The sequence below is a fragment of the Pongo abelii genome, chromosome 1 (assembly GCF_028885655.2).
Source record: "Pongo abelii isolate AG06213 chromosome 1, NHGRI_mPonAbe1-v2.0_pri, whole genome shotgun sequence".
In the NCBI taxonomy this organism is placed as follows: Eukaryota; Metazoa; Chordata; class Mammalia; order Primates; family Hominidae; genus Pongo; species Pongo abelii.
Genome location: NC_071985.2, coordinates 116,037,249 through 116,058,203, shown reverse-complemented (window position 1 = coordinate 116,058,203; position 20,955 = coordinate 116,037,249). Strand labels below are relative to the sequence as shown.

Sequence of the window (20,955 nt, the reverse complement as noted above, 5' to 3'; positions counted from 1 at the left end):
TTCTGAGAGTGGGAAAGATTTGAAAGATGGGATTTGCACCTTACTCCTATTCAGGTCTGGAGATCTGGAACTTCTTCCTGAAGCTCCATGTTTAGCCAGATAATTGAGACACTCCACCTGGTCACCACTGGACACCAGCCACACATTCTCCTCTGCAAGGCACTTGGCATTCTGGTGCCTGTGGAGAGAGCAGCCATCTCACCAGCACAGCTCATGAACAAGGATCCCCTTCCCTGGACAGCCAAGATGTAAACCTGCCCCCAGAAACACTGAGAGTCCTAGAGGTAGAATGAGTTGGCCAGCAAGCTCCAGCCCATTGACTGCAGACCCCTGAGCAAATCAAGTCAGGAGAAGGTGGACAACTGTACCCTGAAGACCACATACCACCCAGACCCAACACAAATAGCTGTCAGCACTGCCACCCATTACAGCTTCAGATCTCGCTTCTACCAGGATTTCCCAGCTGAGCAAGAACTGTCAAAGTCTGGTCCTGGAAGGACAGCCCTCCCCGTCTTGGCAGCCACACTTTCTGGCCCCAGCCCAAGGCTGCTGTGGCATGGGAGGAATCAATGGAGGAATACATGGCTCTTCCCTGGTTCCTTCCTCTCCCACTTCACTGACTAACACTAGTCACGTGGCCCCAGCTGAACTGTGAGGGAGGCTGGAAAATCTGGAGTATGTGCATGTCTAGTGAGTTGCCTCTACCACATCCTCTTAACCCTTGGCCTCTCATTTCCAAACTCTAGCCCTATTTTCAAATGAATTCAACACCTCATTACTTAGATCTTTCCTCATTACCTCAAAGCCACAGTGGCAAAAAGCAAACAGCATCTTCCTAAAATCTTCCTCTTCCATCTTCCTCTCCTAGATATCCATCTTACCCTTCTTCGCCAATTAATTTATTACAATCTTCCTTTGACAGCTTCACTCCCTCCCCGCACTGCTATCAACTCAAATGTGAGTTATTCCAGTGGCTTGAACTTGTCACTGGCCTTTTACTTTCCTCCCCTTCCAATGAACCTGGTAACCAGTTACTTAATCCTTATCCTTCTTCCCAAGGCCCACTTTCATTCCTTTCTCCCCTGTTCATGAGCCTGCAATACTTTTCCCGCTGCATAAATCACGTGTCACCATATAAACTCACAATTTGAGGTGCTCTAGACTCTGTCCATGGAATTAGTCAGGACATAATCTCCCTGTTTTTTGGCAGTGCCACATCCATTCCTGTCTTCACAGGTTTGCTCATGCCACCATTCCTCTCCCCAGAACGCCCTTCTGCTCCTCCCACACAAATCCTAATCCTACCTCAGGATCCATTTAAAATACAATCTCCTCACTCAACTCTTTCCTACCAACTTGCTTTCCTCTCTCCTTTCTGCCTTACCACAAGGCTAAGCTCTGTCTCTGAATAATGTGCTTTTTGATGATAATCTGAATGGTACAAGAAGAAATCCTATTTCATGCTCTTTTGAGGGAGTGTCTAATATAGGTTGCCTTCAACTATAAGTAGTAGAAAACTCCAACTCAACTGGCTTCAACCGTGAGGACAAAATGTATGGAGATTGGACTGTTCAGTCTTCAGGGGCTTGGCCCTCAGGGTTTTTCCCATCTCTTCCCGTCTGCTGGCCTCAACAAACCTGCTTTCCTCATTGCAACAAGACAGCTGCTTCATGTCCGAAAATCTAGTGAAAGAAGCTGTCCCTTCTGCATTTCCTATTACAATGAAAAACACCTTTCCCAGAATCTCCCAGCAGACTTCTCATACCTCAGTGGCCAAAACCATGTCACACGCCCATGTCTAAACTACAGGCCTCCAGGATAGGCTCAGCTCAATCACCACGTACCCTAGAGCTGGAGGCAGAGTCACCTTTCCTTGAGTGGCATGTGGGAGAGGTGTGGCATCCAACCCAACTGGGTCCTGCCAGCAGGAAGAGAAAAGAAGAGCCACTGTAGGTAACCAATCACGTCTACCACAGGCAGGGACCAACACCACATATCTGTGTTTCCCCTCACTTGCCACCCCCATCCTGTGCTGGCAGATAAGGATGCTCAACAAATAGCTGTGGAACTACAAATTATCCTGTGGGTGTGAGAAAAGGGTGTGCATTATAATAGGGTGGTACAATTGGACATGTGTGCACAGAAAATGGAAAAAGAGCCATGAAATCCAAACAGATGCAAAAACGTTCTTAACACAGAAGGTTTGGGAAGCTCTGATCTAAGCCCTAGCCTGGGCCCTACTCCCAGTTCCACAGATAGGGAGCAGGCCCCAGGCCAGAGTGCTGGGCTTCTCCCAGCAGGATCCAGCTGGGGCCTTCTCCTCAGTTCAACCCTTGCCTCTGAGGACCAGTGGTCTACAGTCCAGCCCACAACCCTTCAGACAGAAGTTCCAGGAACAAAAAGGAAGCTCACAATAAGGAACACCCATGCCTAGCCATAACTGAGCACATCAGACTCACACAAATCTGTGGAATGAGTGCATGATCTCATGAGCTCTGGTCTGGAAAAGTGTCTCCCTACACTAGGACTTAAAGGGAAGGCTTCTTTGGCTATGCCAATATCTCTTTCCTGCTTCTTTCTTCTTCAGGCCAAACAGCTCCTATCCCTGCCTTCCATCTTAGCTTTCCAGCATACTCTTCCCAGGTTCTTTGGGCTACTGACAAGCACTCCAGACCCAAATACACATGCTCCCACCTGAGGCTGGGAAATGTACCAAGAACTGTATAGAAAATATACTGGACAAAACGCACTCCAGTCTCACAGATATCCAGTCCCACAGTCTATATCACAGATCACCAGTTTTAGCTGTTTGAAGTTTTAGAATTCCTTTTCAAATACCATAGCTAGCATTTCTTTGGCTAGAGAAAACTGTGTTAAATGCAGCCTACCGTAGGATCATTGATTACAACATGCATTCAACATTCAATACATATTGACTGAGCAACTATTAAGTTGAACTATGTGACATTATTGACATTCGACTGCTACTGACCTATCAAAATGGGAATAAAGCTCAACTTAATATTTACTCTATGCCAGGCAGTAGGCTAAGGAAGGATTTGGGACACCATGACAAACAACACAGAAGTAACCCCTATCTTAATGGAACTTAAAATCTAGTTTATTAAACCATTACTCACAAAAGTACAATCTAACTTCAGGATTGTAATTAATTATAAATGCATTTATTTGTTTACTGCCTGACTTCTTTGCTAGCCTATAAACCACACAAAGATGAGGGTTATGTCTCCTCCATTTCACACACTGGCCAAGCATATAGCAGAATACATCGTATATTTGTTAAATGTATTGATTAGTGTTACAACAGACAATTGCATGTGCTATGGAAGCATTTGGCAGAGAGATCTAATCTAATCGTGGAAGGTGAGGATCCTGGACGTCACTAACTTGGAATTTCTGATACTGATGATAAGGTTGAGTTAGGTCTTCATGAAACAGGTCTCTATACAGCATATAAACAACTACCAGCATGCACAGGGGTTTCATAGGGACTATTTAAAATACTTAAGAGAACAAACAGTTTTCAAGCTCAGTCTAGTATTTCAGAAATTCCATTTACATAAACAATTGGTGTGCTAATTGCAAATCATTCTTATTTCTCTCCTAAAGCAGGATCCCCTAAGGATCTTTATTAGGCATTCTATTAGCCTAGTTTGAGTTACAGTATTTACTTAAAAGTAATAACAGTGAAGTTCTTGAAAAATATTTGGTAATTCAGATATTTTACTAATTCAAACTAATCTTCCTCATTAGTCTACATTGTTGGAGGTTTAACCATCATATTAAGAGAAAGTATCAAAGGCTTCACTTAGAGTAATAGTCACCAAATTCTTTTGCAAGACACCTTGGTAGCAGGAACCTGAGCTAACATCAGGAAGTAGGTAGAAATAGAAAATAAAGGAATGACAATTTGAAGAGCAACTGCAATCCAATTTAGTCCAACAGATGACACACATATGAAGTCACACTCAAATTATAAGCAGAGCACAAAAAAAATTTAGATCCTTATCTTTTGATTAAGCTGGTATCATTCAGGGAAAAATGTCAGGGAACACCACTGACCAGCAGTCCTCTCTTATCTATTTTGCAGATCTTACCTATTTTTCTCCCTGAGAACCAGTCCTGAATGCAAACTGCATAAACATCAATGAGCCTAGACAGTGTCTTCATGTGTGTTTGGCCTGCCATTGTTCTCTGTACCAGTATGGAGATTTAGTAACACACTGGTCACATTCATGGGGCATCTTGAACTCTCTTGACATGGTAAATGAACAGCAGGCCCTGTCCCCATGCCAAAAGCAAACAAAAACCTGTCACCAGCAAGGAAGACACCCGGTCTCTCCAAAGAATGCCAAAGTCCCTATCCAGCCTCCTTTGCAGAGCCTCACAAATCTCTCGGATGCAGGCAGGATGATCACGGGCTAGGGAAGATTATGCTCTGAATGTCTTAAGAGATTAGTTACTTAAAATCCTCCACATGACTTCAGTCATCCCCGTTACAGATCACAGAGTAAAAAGCCTACTTGATTAAAGCTGAATGCCTATACATTTGCAAAAGGGAAAATATGCAGAAGAAAACAAGAGTCAGATTACTGATGGGCATAGCACCAGCTCTAGGACATCAGGGGTGTTGAATAAATGATGACAAGAAGGCACATATAGTTCTGATATATTCACCATAAATACCACAGTCCTCAAGGCTCTCTCAGTTACTTACTTCCCCCCAAATCAGAGACTGAATCTGGCCTTATCTTCAAATGAGGCCCAGCTCTCCCCAAATTCCAAATATGGGAAATTACAGCTCCTCTGTGGTAGGGGGAAGAGTGGGAAGGCGAATGTTTGTATTGCATAATGTTTTAATTAAAACAAAGATGACGTGCACCAGAGTCTCTTTCTCATCTCCTGTTAGGGGAGTTTTCCAGTACTCCTTCCACCCTCTACCCACCCAGGTCACCATGGTCTTTCTCTTCCCTCTAGGACAATTCACCTTTAAAATAAGAGGATTGGGCATGAAATCTACAAAGATTCTTCCAAAATGAACTCAGGCCTAGAGGCATATTAGTTCTCTATCTTGTTGCTCCCTTCTAGAAGTGCACAGTTCAGAGGGATGCCCAGCCACAGAGGTGCCGAAACGCAGAACTGGAACCAATCACCTGCTCCAACAGAGGGAAGGCGAAAGCACTGGGCAGGGTGCTCAGAATGTCCTCTTGCTTCTTTGTAATGAAATATCAGAAGACAGATTGTAACATTGTTCAGCAAGCTATTTTTTGTACTGAAACATCAGAAGGCATTATGAAACTGTTCAGCAAATCATCTCTAAACAATGTCATAGAGGGTTACATAGTTTGGGGTAAGCCCGGAATGAATATCTGCACCATCATTCCTCATGCTAACAAACGTGTCCATCTATGTGAAGCAGAATTCCCAACACACCACCATCTCCAAACCAACACCAAACTACTGCCAAACAAAGCTGAAGAGGAAAACCAGAAAGGTCTCTGAGAAGTGCTGCCTGTAGGCAGAAGAATGGCCCTGCACAGAGGCTCCTGAGGGCAGCAGGCGCCTGCTTTGGAGCCTTGGCAATTTCCACCAGGCAGAATTTACAACTGTCTGGGTCCTGCAGTCTCAGAGGGCTCACGGAGAAGGGGGAAGCTCTTTGCTACCCGGGAGGTCACCAGTGACTCTGAGAAAAGTGCAGATCAATGCCTGCTTAGGGTTAACCCCAGATTGGGAGAGGGCATCTGGCAAGGAACAGACATGGAAGAGCCGGCCCCTCATTGAGCTGCTACAGCAGCTTCTGGGAATTTGTAAGAGCCATACTGATGAGGGCCCCACACCCTCCCTTGCCAGGGCGCCCTCAGGGAAGCCACACTGCAGGAGGCAGAGTATGAGGTGGGGAAGACGGATTGGCCTTAACCTCGCCACCCCCCATATGAGGCTCCTCTGGTATGGATGGTGTCTCCTCTCTGGTGGGAAGTACGTGATTTCTCTAGTTCTATTTCTCTTTTGTTCAGGCTTCCTAGAAATTCAGAGCTAGGTGTGAAATTCCCAATTCCCACAGACAAGCAACATCCCCAGCAGTAATAAGGACGTTCCACACACCCAGAACTTGGGATATTTGTGTATTTTCAAGAATAAAAGTTTGCCCTTTAGCCTCCTCAGAGCCCCCTCCCCTCTCCTCGCTCTCCCCTTATCACTGCTACTCATCATCTTACTCCTACAGATACCCCCTCTTTGTGGTGGCACCGGGCATTGGTAACTCATGGCTGTAAAGGAGAGCTGAGAACAAAACAGGAAGAAAAGAGGTTAAGTAATGGCAAGAAAAAAAGATGTACCTTAGGAATAAAAAAGAGTTCCCCAATGTCACAGTGTATTTAATTAATCCTTCTATTTATTAAAGATTAAAAATACATATCAGGTGACTACTTAAAATGTTAGTCATGATTTGGACTGTGAATTCTGTGGCACCGGAGATAACAGAACAATGAGTGCTTGTAGCAGGCACTCGGTTATTTGTTGAATGAACTTCTTGGGAAAGCCTTCTTAGGAAAGTATTAGAAGTAGATTCTACTAGAACAGGGGCTACCCCCAGAGGTCTCAGGACAAGGGATAGAAAGTCAAACACTGATGTTTAAGAAGGGATGACTACGACACATGAATCCCACAGCCATCTCTCCAAAAGAGCAACTATTTTAAAAATCAGGTCTAAAGGTGAGCCATCCAAGAAACTGCTCTTGTTCCCAGAGGTTTTAAAGAAAGTCATTCCCGTGAATGTGAGAAGTAACCCAACACTTTGAAATGATAATCTTTTTACAGCAATAACAGTTGCTGCAGGGCTTGAGAAAAAAAAGTTCTCTTCCTTTGGGTTAAAGTCTTAAATGCTGAGCCTGTAGCCAGCAACCTTAAAGGCTACTCGGGTCCAGTTCATTCTATCTGGAGGAGTCACTTGGGAATTGAAAACACAGGAAAACTTTTTTTCTGGTCCATGAACAAACAAGAATGCTTAACTAAACTAAGTATTTATGGTTGTCATCTTAACAGGTTTCAAATAGGATTCATTTTAATTTAACATAATTTCAAAATTATAGTAAAATAGTCAATAAAATACGAACATGCTTAATTTGATGAATTTATGTGTTTTTTTAAGAAAATACGCAGAATAAACAAGTCAATTATTCTCACTAAATACATTAAAATTTAAGGGTAATATTTTTATTATGACTTGCTCTCCTGATACAGCAAAATTTATTGTTATATAGTTATTGAAGGAGGCTCACTACTCCCCAATGATTTCACAAATTACAGCTTCAACCAGCTATAAAATAACCAAATCAGTTCTGATATAGCCATAAAATTAAGCCTGAAAAAATAGTGAAGTAAATCATCCCTTTAAAATCAAGTTGTTGAACAATATGTTCTGCATGGTTCCATTTATGTCAGAAAAAATATATTTGTGTAAGTATATACACAGAAAAGGGTCTGGAAGAATATATACCAAACTATAAAGAATCTATATCAAAGTCAATAAGGGGCATAGACAAGGAGGGGAACTTTCACATTTTACTTTCTACATTCTTTTTTTTTTTTTTTTTTTGAGATGGAGTCTCACTCTGTTGCCCAGGCTGGAGTGCAGTGGCGCAATCTCGGCTCACTGCAAGTTCCGCCTCCTGGGTTCACACCATTCTCCTGCCTCAGCCTCCTGAGTAGCTGGGACTACAGGTGCCCGCCACCACGCCCAGCTAATTTTTTTATATTTGGGGTTTCACTGTGTTAGCCAAGATGGTCTCAATCTCCTGACCTTGTGATCTGCCCACCTCAGCCTCCCAAAGCGCTGGGATTACAGGCGTGACTTTCTACATTCTTGTAACAGAATTATAGTCACTGTTACCTCCATCAAAAAATTAAAATTCAAAAATTAGGCCAGGCATGGTGGCTCACGCCTATAATACCAGCACTTTGGGAGTCTGGAGCAGCAGATCACCTGAGGTCAGGAGTTCGAGAGCAGCCTGACTGGCCAACATGGTGAAACCCCATCTCTACTAAAAATACAAAAATTAGCCGGGCGTGGTGGAGGGCGCCTGTAATCCCGGCTACTCGGGAGGCTAAGGCAGGAGAATCACTTAAACCCGAGAGGCGGAGGTTGCAGTGAGCCAAGATTGTGCCACTGCACTCCAGCCTGGGTAACAGAGCGAAACTCCATCTCAAAAATGAATGAATGAATTAATTAATTAATTAAAGCAAACAAATATAAGCTACCTCCTGAAGTAGAAACCAGTATCTCTTCACCTTACGTTTACATAATACTTTACCCTAATGCATTTTATCTGCTGTTCTAAATCATGACTTACTTCAAATCAAATCTTAAGTGAAAATCAAGATTTCCTTTTGGGGGCATTATACAAAAAAGATTGTAAAATCTCATTCTCTGAAAGTCTCTTTAAAAAGGAATAGATTGTATCTGGCTGGGATAGGGTAGGTGTGATCTGACCCGCAGCAAATGATGGCTGCTCAACTCTGCATCTCCTTTCCTCTCCCTGCTGAAAAGTGCCACCTAGCAAGGTCAATCAAGGTCACCAATGCAAAGAAGTAGTGGGCAAACACCACCCAGGTTATCCAAGGTTCCTAAGGCCCAAAGCAGCACATGGGGTTGGGAAGCTGATGACCTTAGAGATTTCAAAATCACCTAACAATAACCCCACTTTCCCTAACCACAGGGCTAAGCGACCTAATGGGTCAAACATATGTGTGCTTTGGTCATCCGCAACCCAGACCACTAGACTAATTTTGCTTTAGAACTGGACTATATCAAGTGTGAATGATCATACTGGTTATCATGTGGGAAAAAAGGTTTCATTACTCCCTAATTGTCTGGGAAACAAAAGATTTTAAAATACGGAGCTCCTGGGGGAAGGAGAATTAATAAAATGGGTCCTTGAGAAGTGAAGTGGGAAGCCTGCCTCATGCCATGGCACCAGCGATGCCACAGGTGTACCCAGTGCCCTGCCGAGAGCAGAGACGGTGTTCTCAGAGTTGCTATCAAAAAGGAGGCAGCAGACTGCATTCTGAAGCATCAGACAATGGGTCACATGCAAAAACAGAATTAAATACACAAAAATAGCACCAACTTAAGGCAAGCCTGGGCAAACTGCACTACATCAAAGAAAGAACACATAACTGGTATCAGATTTTTTTTTCTGTTTTAATAAAGAGAAGGCCTGGACACCTGAAAGTTGACGGGAAGCAGGCATCACTAATTTCTCTGAGTTCAGTTTTGTTAGAATGTCTGCTCTGATTATGGGGTTTTTTTTTTTTTTTTTTGAGATGGAGTTTTTTTGTTTTGTTTTGTTTTGTTTGCTTTTGTTGCCCTGGCTGGAGTGTAATGGTGCAATCTCAGCTCACAGCAAACTCTGCCTCCCAGGTTCCAGAGATTCTCCTGCCTCAGCCTCCCAAGTAGCTAGGATTACAGGCACCCACTACCACGTCTGGCTAACTTTTTGTGTTTTTAGTAGAGATGGGGTTTCACCATGTTGGTCAGGCTGGTCTTGAACTCTTGACCTCAAGCGATCCACCCGCCTTGGCCTCCCGAAGAGCTGGAATTACAGGCGTGAGCCACCACCCCTGACCTGATTATGTTTTGATGGATACACAGAAGCTCTTGCTTTGGTACAGAAACAGGCCCCCCTTCGCTTTGACCTCTGGGCCCCCCACCTTCAGAAATGTCAGGTGCCATTCCTGGCTCCTCCTCTCAGTGGTCTTCCAGGATATCCACTCACAGCTTTCTGATGTCACCCACCTGTCTCTAGCCCAAATACCCAGTCCTCATGGCAACTGACTGCACCAATTTTTACAAATCTACACCTTTAGGGTTCCCATCCCAGGACATTCAGGTTTCTCCACACCTTTAGAAGTGCCCAGAATATCCTCTACCCCACAATTCCAACAGGACATCACTCTCCTCTTACTTAAGAAAAATGCCTAAAATTCCAGCCCTTCCAAAATGCCTTTCCAGATTGACCACTCAGGAGTTACTCTGGCCTCCCCTTCACTCCTCCTGCTAAACTGAAAACAAGAACAGCCTTGCCTGGCCTCTCTCCCCCAGTAGACACACATCCTGTCAGTGTCCTCCTGTCCATTTGCAAATTGATTGACTGTTTGTTTCATTGCTGGCCTTGGATGACCTCTCCTAGAGGGCAGGGACAGGTGGTGTTCGGCAAAGTCTTGGTCGTCTGGATAATGGGAAATGGGGTCTTGTGGGGAATTTAATTACAGGGTTAAGTGGAAACTTTGCTTCAACTCTCGTTATTAGAAAGCCTATTATAAAGCTTTTTAAAATACATCTGACCACTTTCCAGCCAGGGTAGAGTTAATATGACTTAATCTTTGATTTAGGATCTTGCAGTGCCCCAGGCTCACCATTCTCTTCTGCTACTATAATTATAGACGCGGAAGACATACAGACTGGGCTGACGACTGCTTGGAAGCTAATTTCTAGAATAAACCCTTGCTACCACATCTTGTGATTTTTGCCCTTCTGAAGGTGGAGTTCAAAAATAAAAACAAAATCCCACTTAACTGAGGGTTCCAGTTGAGGGAGGTCTGCTGCCATGGTCTTTGTTAAGTGCCTGCCACCATGGCCCACAATTAGTTAGTTAATAAAGGGTTCTTGATGAGAGAATTTGGCAACATGTGATTTTCCACAAATATAAGCTTGATTTTGATGCAACCACTCATTTCTTTGAAAAATCAGGGTGCATTCACACACAGGTGTTCTAAATTTCCTTAAAGTAAAAACCAACCCTTTACAAGGAATAGCTGTGTTCACTTTGAAGCAGTAAAGAAGCAGGTGTCCACTCATGGCAAATGAGGAACTCCCTTTTTTTTTTTTTTTTTTTGAGATGGGGTCTCGCTCTTTTTTTGTGTGTGTGAGTTGGGGGCCACCCAGGCTAGAGTGCAGTAGTGCAATTACAGCTCACTGTAGCCTCAACCTTCTGGGCTCAACCAATTCTTCCCACCTCAACTCCTGAAGCAGCTGAGACTACAGGTGTGTACCACCATGCCCAGCTAATGTTTTTGATTTTTAGTAAGATGAGGTCTTTTTATATTGCCCAGGCTGGTCTCAAACTCCTGAGCTCAAGTGATCCTCCTGCCTCAGCCTCCCAAAGTGCTAGGATTATCGGCATGAGCCACCATGCCCGGCCAGAAGCTAAAAATATTAATCAAGGAGTCATAACTAAGGATGCACTGCACACCCGAAGCCAGGGACCATGAGAGGTCAGCAACTGGGACTGCTTCCTCCAGTTCCCAGGCCGGGGCTCAGCAGCAGTGGCCTGGGCTCTGGGGACTTACTTTAAGCCTAAATCCCAAACTCATTATAATTCAAACCAATTTTCTGCATCCAGCATCATCCTGCCTAAACTGATCCTTAAAACCACTGACAGTCATTTCTCCAATCTGTAAAAGGCCTGCTGAGGCCTTTGCATTATCAGGACTTAACTGGGAGTAGAATGCCCTCCCCAACCAAATCCTGACCATTTCTGAACACTCAGCCCATGTCCTCTTCCTGAGTGACTTCCCCAACAACCACCTACACTGAACTTTACTTTGATCTCTGTAGGAAACTGTAGATAGAGATGGGGTCTCACTATGTTGCCTAGCTGGTCTTGAACTCCTGAGCTCAAGTGATCTCCCTGCTTCTGCCTCCCAAAGTGATAGGATTACAGGAGTGAGCCACCACACCTGGCCTATGTATGCTTTTTTTTTTTTTTTTTTGAGACAGAGTCTTGCTCTGTGGCCCAGTCTGCAGTGCAGTGGTGCAATCTCAGCTCATGGCAACCTCCAGGTTCAAGGGATTTTCCTGCCTCAGCCTTCTGAGGAGCTGGGATTACAGGCGCGCACCATCACGCCCAGCTCATTGGCCAGGCTGGTCTCAAACTCCTGACCTCAGGTGATCCACCCACCTTGGCCTCCCAAAGTGCTGGGATTACAGGCATAAGCCACCACACCCGGCCACGTATGCATTTTAAAATGTTATGCTCAGACGGGATCTATAAGCTTCACCAGACTGCCAAAAGGATCCATGACACGAAAAAGGTTAAGAAGCTCTACAATCAGACAAATGTGAATTCAAATTCAGATTCTGCCAAATTCCAACTCTTTTCCTTTGAACATAATTGTGTTCAAGGGAAAAGTGTCATGAATTTCCTTATCTTGATCAAGGAAGCCAACACAGAAACAACACCTACCTTGTGAAACCATTCACTCATCAGAAAATTAACTGGGCCAGGTGTGGTGGCTCACGCCTGTAATCCCAGCATTTGGGGAGGCCAAGGCAGGCGGATAACGAGGTCAGGAGTTTGAGACCAGTCTGGCCAACATAGTGAAGCCCCATCTCTACTAAAAATACAAAAAATTAGCCGGGTGTGGTGGTGTGGGCCTGTAATCCCAGCTACTCTGGAGGCTGAGGCAGGAGAATCACGTGAACCCAGGAGGCGGAGGTTACAGTGAGCCAAGATCGTGCCACTGCACTCCAGCCTGGGCAACAGTGTGAGACTCCATCTCAAAAAAATAAAAAATAAAATAACTGAACACCTGCTTACTTTGCAAGGCACAAGGCTGAGTTCTGGGACTACAGTAATGAACATGACAGAGATGGTCTTTAAGAACTTTATACAGAAGGTCATGCTACGTAAAGTGTTTAGCACAGTGACTGGCACATAAGCACTCTATAAACACTTTAATACTCACTGATAAAACCACAACATGTGGTGTTTAATTATATGCTGATTTAGGTTGCTTCCTACGAAACAAACGTTGGTTCATCTAATTCATGCCTTCCTAACAAGCCTTCTTAGAGGCCAGAGGCTCAGCTTCAGAGTCAAAGGGAATAGCTTATTAGATGAAAGAACACAGGATTTGGAACCAAATGGTCCTGGCTTCAAAACCCTACTCTGCCACTTTTTAGCTTTGTGACTATGGCAGAGATAGGCAGCTGTCCCCCAAAATCTGTTCTCTCCTTTCCCTACAGTCATAGAATCCCAAGTTTTTCTCAGGACACATGGACCCTCAGGATAAGCATATTTTCCAGCCTTCTTTGCAGCTAAGTAGGTCACATGACTAGGTTCTAGCCAATGAGAATGTTAGTGGAAGTGACGTATATAACTTCCAGGAAGTATTCTTACATTAAGAAGTCCTACCCTTCACTAGCCTTTTCTTCCTTCCTGATGGCTGGGGCTAGAAGAGTCATCTTGGACCATGAAATCATCTTGGGAACAGACAGCATGCACATGGAGCAAGACAGCAGGAGCTTGGAGCCCCAACACTGTCAGCAATCTATCTTAGGCAAGTGACTTTTTTCTTTTTTTGAGACAGAGCTCTGCTCTTGTTGCCCAGGCTGGAGTGCAACGGCGCCATCTCGGCTCACTGCAACCTCTGCCTCCTGGGTTCAAGCGATTCTCCCGCCTCAGCCCCCCGAGTAGCTGGGATTACAGGAATGTGCCACCACGCCTGGCTAATTTTTGTATTTTTAGTAAAGACGGGGTTTCACCATGTTGGCCAGGCTGGTCTCAAACTCCTGACCTCAAGTGATCCACCCGCCTCAGCCTCCCAAAGTGCTGGGGTTACAAGCATGAGCCACCATGCCCAGCTTAGGCAAGTTACTTCACCTCCCTAAGCTTCAATCTCCCCATCTATAAAAATGTGATAATGCAAGGTATCTATCTTACAGGGTTGTTTTGAAGACTGATTGATATAGTTGGGTCACAGTAAGGGCTAGAGTTAGGAGAACTGATATTACTGCCATTATGGAAGTACCAGCAGTCTTGCTGCCATGAAAACTGTAGAAGATGGCAACATCTTAACACAGCCCTGGGTACCTAGAGGTAGCTCAATGATTCTCACAGTTGAAAGACATCCTAGTAGGCCAAGGACTCCTGACAAGAATTTCCTTCTCCTGCACCCTTGTCAAATGGTCCCCAGGAAAGGGAAATGCACTACCTCTGGGACAACTATTAGGACAGTGGTGTTTGTTCATCCATAAATCACAATCCTCATCCCCTTCTTTCAGAACCCTTCTCCTGATTGCTCCAAACCATCTCACTTTTCTCTGCCTCCTCTTTCTCCTCTGCCTTTGATCACTCCAGCCCTGCCTCTGAGGTCACACCCATCAGTACTTCAAAGTTTCTTTCAATCCCTTTCAGAAGCCTTTTCTAACTAACTGGGAAGTAAGAGATGGCTTCCTCAGCCTTACCGTATTCAAAGAAGAGACTTCCCAAACTCTACAAATGAACTTCTCTCCCTCTGGAGCAGAACACAAATGATCATTTGCCATCTACAGGTTCTCAGATGTCCCAATCTCCTACATTTTTTTCATTGCTAACACTTTTAAAGCTATTTAATCTTGTTTGCAACATCAGCACCGGTCTGGGAGGTATATAACTCATCCTGGCTACACAAAATCAAAATGTGCTGTATGTATCTAAACCTTATATTCATCTTTCCCGAGAATTTCCTTCCTGTTCTTACAGACACAAATCCTATGCTCTCTTTCCCACATTGCTGTCATCTTCCCATGTCATTGTCACTCATGCAGGCTGCTCCCAGACAGAGGCACATTTCCAGTCACCCTTCCCTTCCTACCACTGTACCAGCCTCTATTCTCTCTCTCATCTTCTGCCCCTCTGGCTACATCTATCCTCAAGTAGAGACTTCACCACCCCTCATGGCTCAACCAGGGCCAGGCTTAAGTGGCTTTGTAATTGGAACCAAGGGTTGTGGTGGCAGAGCCATGCACTGCCACCACAACCCTTACAGGGTGAGGCACCTAGGGTTAGGACAGAAGGAAACAACACACAGAGATCAAGGGGGTAGGTACAAAGACAAAGGGTAGGACAAAGACATAAGCAGGAATCAGTATCCCAACAGACAGAACAAGAGGAATCTGATTCCAATCCCAGACACTGGCAAAGGACAGGTGCAGAAAAGCACAGGTCTGTGATGTTGAGGGAGATGAAAGCGTCTCCGAGATTTACCCTGTGTACCCCTCACATACTGTCCAGGGTTTTCTAACTAAAATTGCCATTTCTAGAGGCTGGTACCTGCATCGGTCTCACTTTCAGAGCACTTAGCTTTATCCAACTTTTATAAACAAAATTTTATTCCAGGCATGTGACCTACATGGGCTTAAAACCTTGGGATTCTTTGCCGTTTTAAATTCATACTACACATTAATTCACATTACACAGCAAGAATGCTGACACATGAACCAGACCACATCAGAAGACAAGCAGGAAATAAGACCCCAACATGGGTTTTGGTCCCTCCCCAAACGCCTTGTATCTCTCCCAGATTAGGAGAGTAGTAGCCAGGCCTCCTTCCTGCCATACTGACAGCCATCAGGTGAAGAGAAAGATGAGGTTCCACCAGTGGGGCTCCAAATCAGGCAGAGATCCACATGCATGCCTACGCTTCCAAACCTTCCCACTTCAGCCAGCATCCGGGTGTCTGCCACTGTGCCCCTTTAAAGCCACTTTGATGCTCGTTTTCCTCCATGGCACCTGTTTACACATGAAGATGAGGGTGGAGGGAAAATGACAGCACCTGCCAGGTGCCAGGGCCCGAGCTCCACTCCACAGAGTGGCCCAGAGAGCGAACAGCACGGGGACCAGCATGCAGCCTTACATTACTTGAGCAGCCAGAAGAAACAAAAGGCACAAATGTCACATTGCCTTGTTTTCCCATTGATGGTTACTTCTCCTGCCCTGGGCCCCACCCTGCCACTCAGCCCTCTTTCCTGCCTTAGCCACACACCCCACCCCACATCCAAATCTCCCCAAGGGCTTTCCTTGTTTGTGTCCTGTTGAATCCACATGAATCACTAATTGCTGATTTAAACCCAGACACTAAGCGAATGACACATACAGTACAACAAATACAGATCCAATAGGAAGAGACTGGCAAATGAAGGGCTCCCTGCCTTCTTGACTCTGCCTGAGCATACAGGTGACATGGAGACACTGCCTGTATCCCAGCCCACAGCTGAACAGAAGACTAACTAAACTCACTGCCAGCAGGGTGTCTGCATGCATTGGGTGGTAGGGCACTGGCGCTAGTGAACTCTCCCACTGGTTCTCTACTGAACCATGCATGGAATCACCTGAGATAGCTCAAAGGCTGAGACCTGGGTCCCACCCCCCCAAGCGAGTTTGGTTTCACTGATCTGGCGTTGTTGCCTGAAATCAGAATTTTTAAAAGCTTCCCCAGTGATTCCAACATGCACACGAGAGTTTGAGAACCACTGACTGAACAAATCTATTATGAGTTTCAGACATTATTTAAGGCAGTCAAGGCATTTAGGACACCTTATATCCTTTAGTTGTCACACCTTCCCTTGTTTTATTGTTTCTGTTTTATTGACATTCAGATGTCAATCATGGTGAAGCTGGGATAGGAACTCAAGTCCTCTAATTCTAAAGTCCATTCTCTTCCCACACACCTGTTACCTACTGCAAGGGTGTAGACAATGCATGGAAGCAATCTCCACTGCCAACAGATCACCCTAAGTTCCCTACGTGCAAGACACCTAGATTTGGAGACGTGAACCCTGTAGGCAACAATCATAATCCCTTCTGAATGCAGAGGACCGAGCCTTACAGAGAGGGCAGGGGGTGTGCTCATGTATGAGGTCTGAGACGGGGAAAGAGAATGGCACCAAATCCTGGCGATGAAGTTTATCCTAGACCTGAGATGTGTTCTAAGATAGCACGCTGAAGACAGTGCTCAATGGCATAAAAAGAATAGGCAACTGTTGAGCAGAGGGACCTCTTCACTGGGGTGGGGATCCTTAAGAGGGGTGTCAAAGGTTCACCTCTCAGGGCCATAGTTTCTTCTTCCCACTCTAGGCATTCTGATTTGTGGGAGCACAAAAGCCAATCCTAAAATCTCCCCTACCAGGCAGCTTCCTTTTCTTCAGGCTCTCTTTCTCCCAGAACTACGATCTAAGCTTCCTTGGTGAGCAGACACAGGACTAGTGCCCTCACATTTTTAGCCTTCAGACCACTCAGGTAGGCAAAGCATCCCTTCAACCCCCATCCCACTTACTCCCATTTCCACCTCAAAAAAGGCACCATCATTATCACCCAAACCAACTTTCGAGACAGAAGGGAATTATGTTCCCACTCCCAATTAGGAATCAATGCAGCCCAACAAAGAAGTGAAAACACCAGAGCATCCATGTTTGTCATGCTACAAGACAGCAGCCCACCAGCCATGTGAAGTCCCTAAACCACAGATGTGCAGATGCAGGACCTCACCCCAGGGCCCAAGACAGACACTTTAAGAACAGCAAATGTTCCTTCTTATAGATAACAAATGATATTCCACCGTTGCTCTTGGGTCAGAAACGGGCCTCTTCGTACTCTACTCCAACCTGTGACACACACCGACCGCCTCCTGGTGTCCCCCAAACCCTAGTGTTGATGAAAAAGAACCACAAGAAATTACAGGAACCAAGAGCAGGTTAAACTTTCACATCGATTGCACTGATAAGCAGAGCCACTTACCCAGCACAGCCAGACAGCTCAGCACCGGGAAAAAGCACTTCATGTCGGCAGCCTCCAGGAGACACAACACAAGGCGCTTCCTCTTCTCCCAGCTCCTAATCTCTCATTTCTGGCAATCCACTTATAGCTCCAGAGAACAGTTTTGGAAATAGAACTTAACTCGGAAAATGGGAACAGATTAAAAAGAAGAGATCAGAAGGAAGGAGTTGGGGGGAAGGGGAGGAGTGGAGGCAAGTGTGAAAACTCCCCTATGCTACAGGAAGGGTCCACAACAATTCCGAAGTCGCTCCCGGCTCCTGCCACATCATGTGCCTTGCAGTTTCCACTGAAATTGCAGACTGTAGTGGATTAATCCTCCAGGAGCAAGGAAAAAAGAGTCTGAGAAAATCCTTTCATCCACTGATTATACAGAAATGTCCTTGGCTTCCCAGTGAAGGTGTCTGTGATCTCCCTCATTCGGATTCCCCAGAGAGAACAGGGCAGGTTTCGTCAAAACCTTTGCCGGCCAAATCACCCTGCCTGGCATCAACCGTTTGGGTTTCTTCACCAAAAAGTCCGTTTCCATCCATGGTGGTAGGTCACGGAGGCGCCACCTGCCCCACGCCTGCCTAGGGCACACGAAGCAAGTTGGCGTTCGGGAGCCCTGAAGCGGTCCCCCAGCACGAGCAGATTTCTAAAACAAACACAACAGAGATTTTTATCAAAGGCAAAGCTGCAAAACCCACTGGGGCTGAGCGCTGAGCTGGTCCGGACACCTGGGTCCGGTTCCTGGACCAGGACAGTCAACCTCTGCATTCTGACCTTGGGCAAGTCTCTGTCTTTCCCTCCGCCTCAGTTTCCCTGCCCAGAGCAGGGCAACAGTGGGAAGCCCGATTGTTCCTGAAATACTTTCACCAAATGCTTCACTCCTGGGAATTCCCTTCACCTCCTACCGAGCCCGGGCGCCGCAGGTAGCCCCACCCTCCGCCAGGGCAAATCGCGAAGGGGCTCTGCGGTGCGGCCGCGACTCCCGGCCCCCGCCCCAACCGTGGGAGCTCTGCGCGCGACGCGTCCCAGGTGGCCCCGCTATTGTTTTACCTTCCAGGGTGTTTATTTCTCGATGACTGGAAAGAGAAGAGACCGGGGAAGGAGGGAGTCCGGAGCTCCGCTTTCAGCTGCCGGAGCGCGCTCGCCGCGCGCCCGCCCAGCCAGGGGAGGGGTCTCGGGCCCGACCCCGAGCGGAGCCGACGCGGGCCTGCTCCCCCTCCCCGCTCCTCCTCCCCGCTCCCCGCCTCCCTCCCGGGGGCCCCCTCCCGGCGCCGCCCGCGCCCCCGCCGAGCCTGACCTCGCCCCTGGCCCTCTCCCTCCGCGCGCGTCGGTCCGTCAGTCAGTCCGTCCAGGCGCACGCCTCAGGGGACGCGCCGCTTCCTCTTTCCCGCAACGGCACCAGCAGCCGCGCTGCGGCCCCTCCCGAGTCCCCGCCCCTCCAGCTCCAGCCCGGCCCGCTGCACTCGGCAAGGCGAGCGCGGGGCCAGGGCGGCGGCCTCGGAGAGCGGCCCGGCCCCGCCCCCGGCCCAGCCCCTGGAGACGCGAGTCCCGGCCCCGGGCCTGGCGGGGGCATGCGGGTGGCCGGGGGGGACCGGAGTACCTGGGCAGGGTTGGCGTGTGGGCCGAGCAGCCCGGAAAGTTAATCGGGGCTTCACACCGAGACTCCGGGGCCGCCGGCGAGATGTACAGGCCCTTTCCAAAGCCCAGCGGGCGACCCATAACCTGGGAAGCCGGCGGCACGGAAGCTCGTCCCTCCTCCTGGAAACAAAAACAAAGCCCTTTGCTGGAGACTTGAATCTGTTCATGAAGTGGAACCCCATATTGCACTTCACTCTTGGATAGAATTTGGACTCTGGAAACAGCTTGGGTTCTAACGCAGGTTCCTCCACTTCCTAGCTGTGGCCTTTGGCCAAGTTACTTAACCTCTCTGTGCCTCAATTTCCCCATCTGCTATGTGGAGGAAATAACCCTTACTTAAGAGGGTTATGGGAGAAATCTGTGACATACTTGTAAAGCATTTAGAATGGTGCCTGATACATCATAAGTGGTCAGTAAATATAAGCTATTATTATTTTATGACCAACCGCCCTGTAAAGCAAGTGCTTTATCGTTTTCTCACTACTTACCCAACACACACAACCTGCTGGGTAGACACCGTCACGAGGCGACCAAAGCAGAATAGACGGCCCTGCCCTCATGCAACTTGCAGTCTAGTGGGGACACAGACCATAAAATAGACATTACAAGAAAAGTACAGTGTTGAGGAAGCAAATGCAGAGACCCCAACCCTGTGTTATTGGGGGAGGGGCAAGGAGGAGGGAGCTTTGGTCGGGGTGGGTCCCAGGCTTCTCAGAGGAAAGGAAAACTCGGTTGAATGCCAAAGAGCAGAAGGCAGCAGCCGAGGAGGAGACAGAGGGGAGGTAAGGAATCGCAGACTGAAGAAACAGCACCTCTGCAGGCCCAGAAAGGAGCCCAGTTAGAGGACCAGGACGGTCTGCTGGGCCCAAACTTGACTGTAGGAGAGAAGTGACAAGAAATGAGCTGAGAAGAAATCGAGTGCAAGAACCTAGAGGGCATTGTATGGTGTGTTAAGGGGTTGGGACCATAGGGAAGCCACTGAAGGTGTTGAGTAAGGGACTATGGTTATCAGATATACGTTTTATTTTTCATTTTATTTTAAGAGACAGGTTCTCACTCTGTGACCCAGGCTGGAATGCAGTGGTGCAATCTTGTCTCACTGCAACCTCCACCTCCCGGGTTCAAGTGATTCTCCCACCTCAGCCTCCCGAGTCACTGGGACTACAGGCGTGCACTACCACACCCGGCTAATTTTTGTACTTTTAGTAGAGACAGTGTTTCACCATGTTGGCCAGCCTGGTGTTGAACTCCTGACCTGGTGATCTGCCCGCCTCAGCCTCCCAAAGTGCAGAGATTACAGGCATGAGCTACTGTGCCCAGCCAGGAATCTTTCCTTGTGTGTTAATTATTACCTCTTTCCCAGAGACACCCGTGACTCTGGCAGCTCTCAGTTCCCATCTGCTAGACTCCTTCATTTATTTATTGAGCACCTACGGTGTCAAGAAAAGTCTCTGGTCTCATGAAGCTTACATTCTAGTGGGAAACACAGACAATGAAACAAGTATATAATATAATGTAACGTTTCTGAAGAAAAGTGAAGAAATGTGTGGGCGGGCACAGTGGCTCATGCCTGTAATCCCAGCACCTTGGGAGGCCAAGGCAGGTGGATCACTTGAGGTCAGGAGTTCGAGACCAGCCTGGCCAACATGGAGAAACCCTGTCTCTACAAAAAATACAAAAATTAGCCAGCCATGGTGGCGCACACTTGTGGTCC

The 20,955-nt window shown here is 46.8% G+C and overlaps 1 protein-coding gene across 5 annotated transcripts in view; it reads right to left on the bottom strand.

Moving 5' to 3' along the window:
- IGSF3 (immunoglobulin superfamily member 3) overlaps nt 1–19,292 on the bottom strand; it is a 93,137-nt gene extending 73,845 nt beyond the window's left edge. For 3 of the 5 annotated variants that reach the window (XM_024257144.2, XM_054529053.2, XM_054529057.1), the window contains exons 1-2: nt 18,901–19,038; nt 17,577–18,249 (exon numbers count right to left, since the gene is read on the bottom strand). In XM_024257144.2, the coding sequence (XP_024112912.2) occupies nt 17,577–17,619 (43 nt within the window). In that variant the 5' untranslated portion in view covers nt 17,620–18,249; nt 18,901–19,038. Of the gene's footprint in view, nt 1–17,576; nt 18,250–18,653; nt 18,797–18,900; nt 19,039–19,203 lie in introns of those variants that run through there. The other 2 variants (XM_054529051.2, XM_054529049.2) reach the window with 2 other exon arrangements.
- Between the last annotated feature and the right edge of the window lie 1,663 nt (nt 19,293–20,955).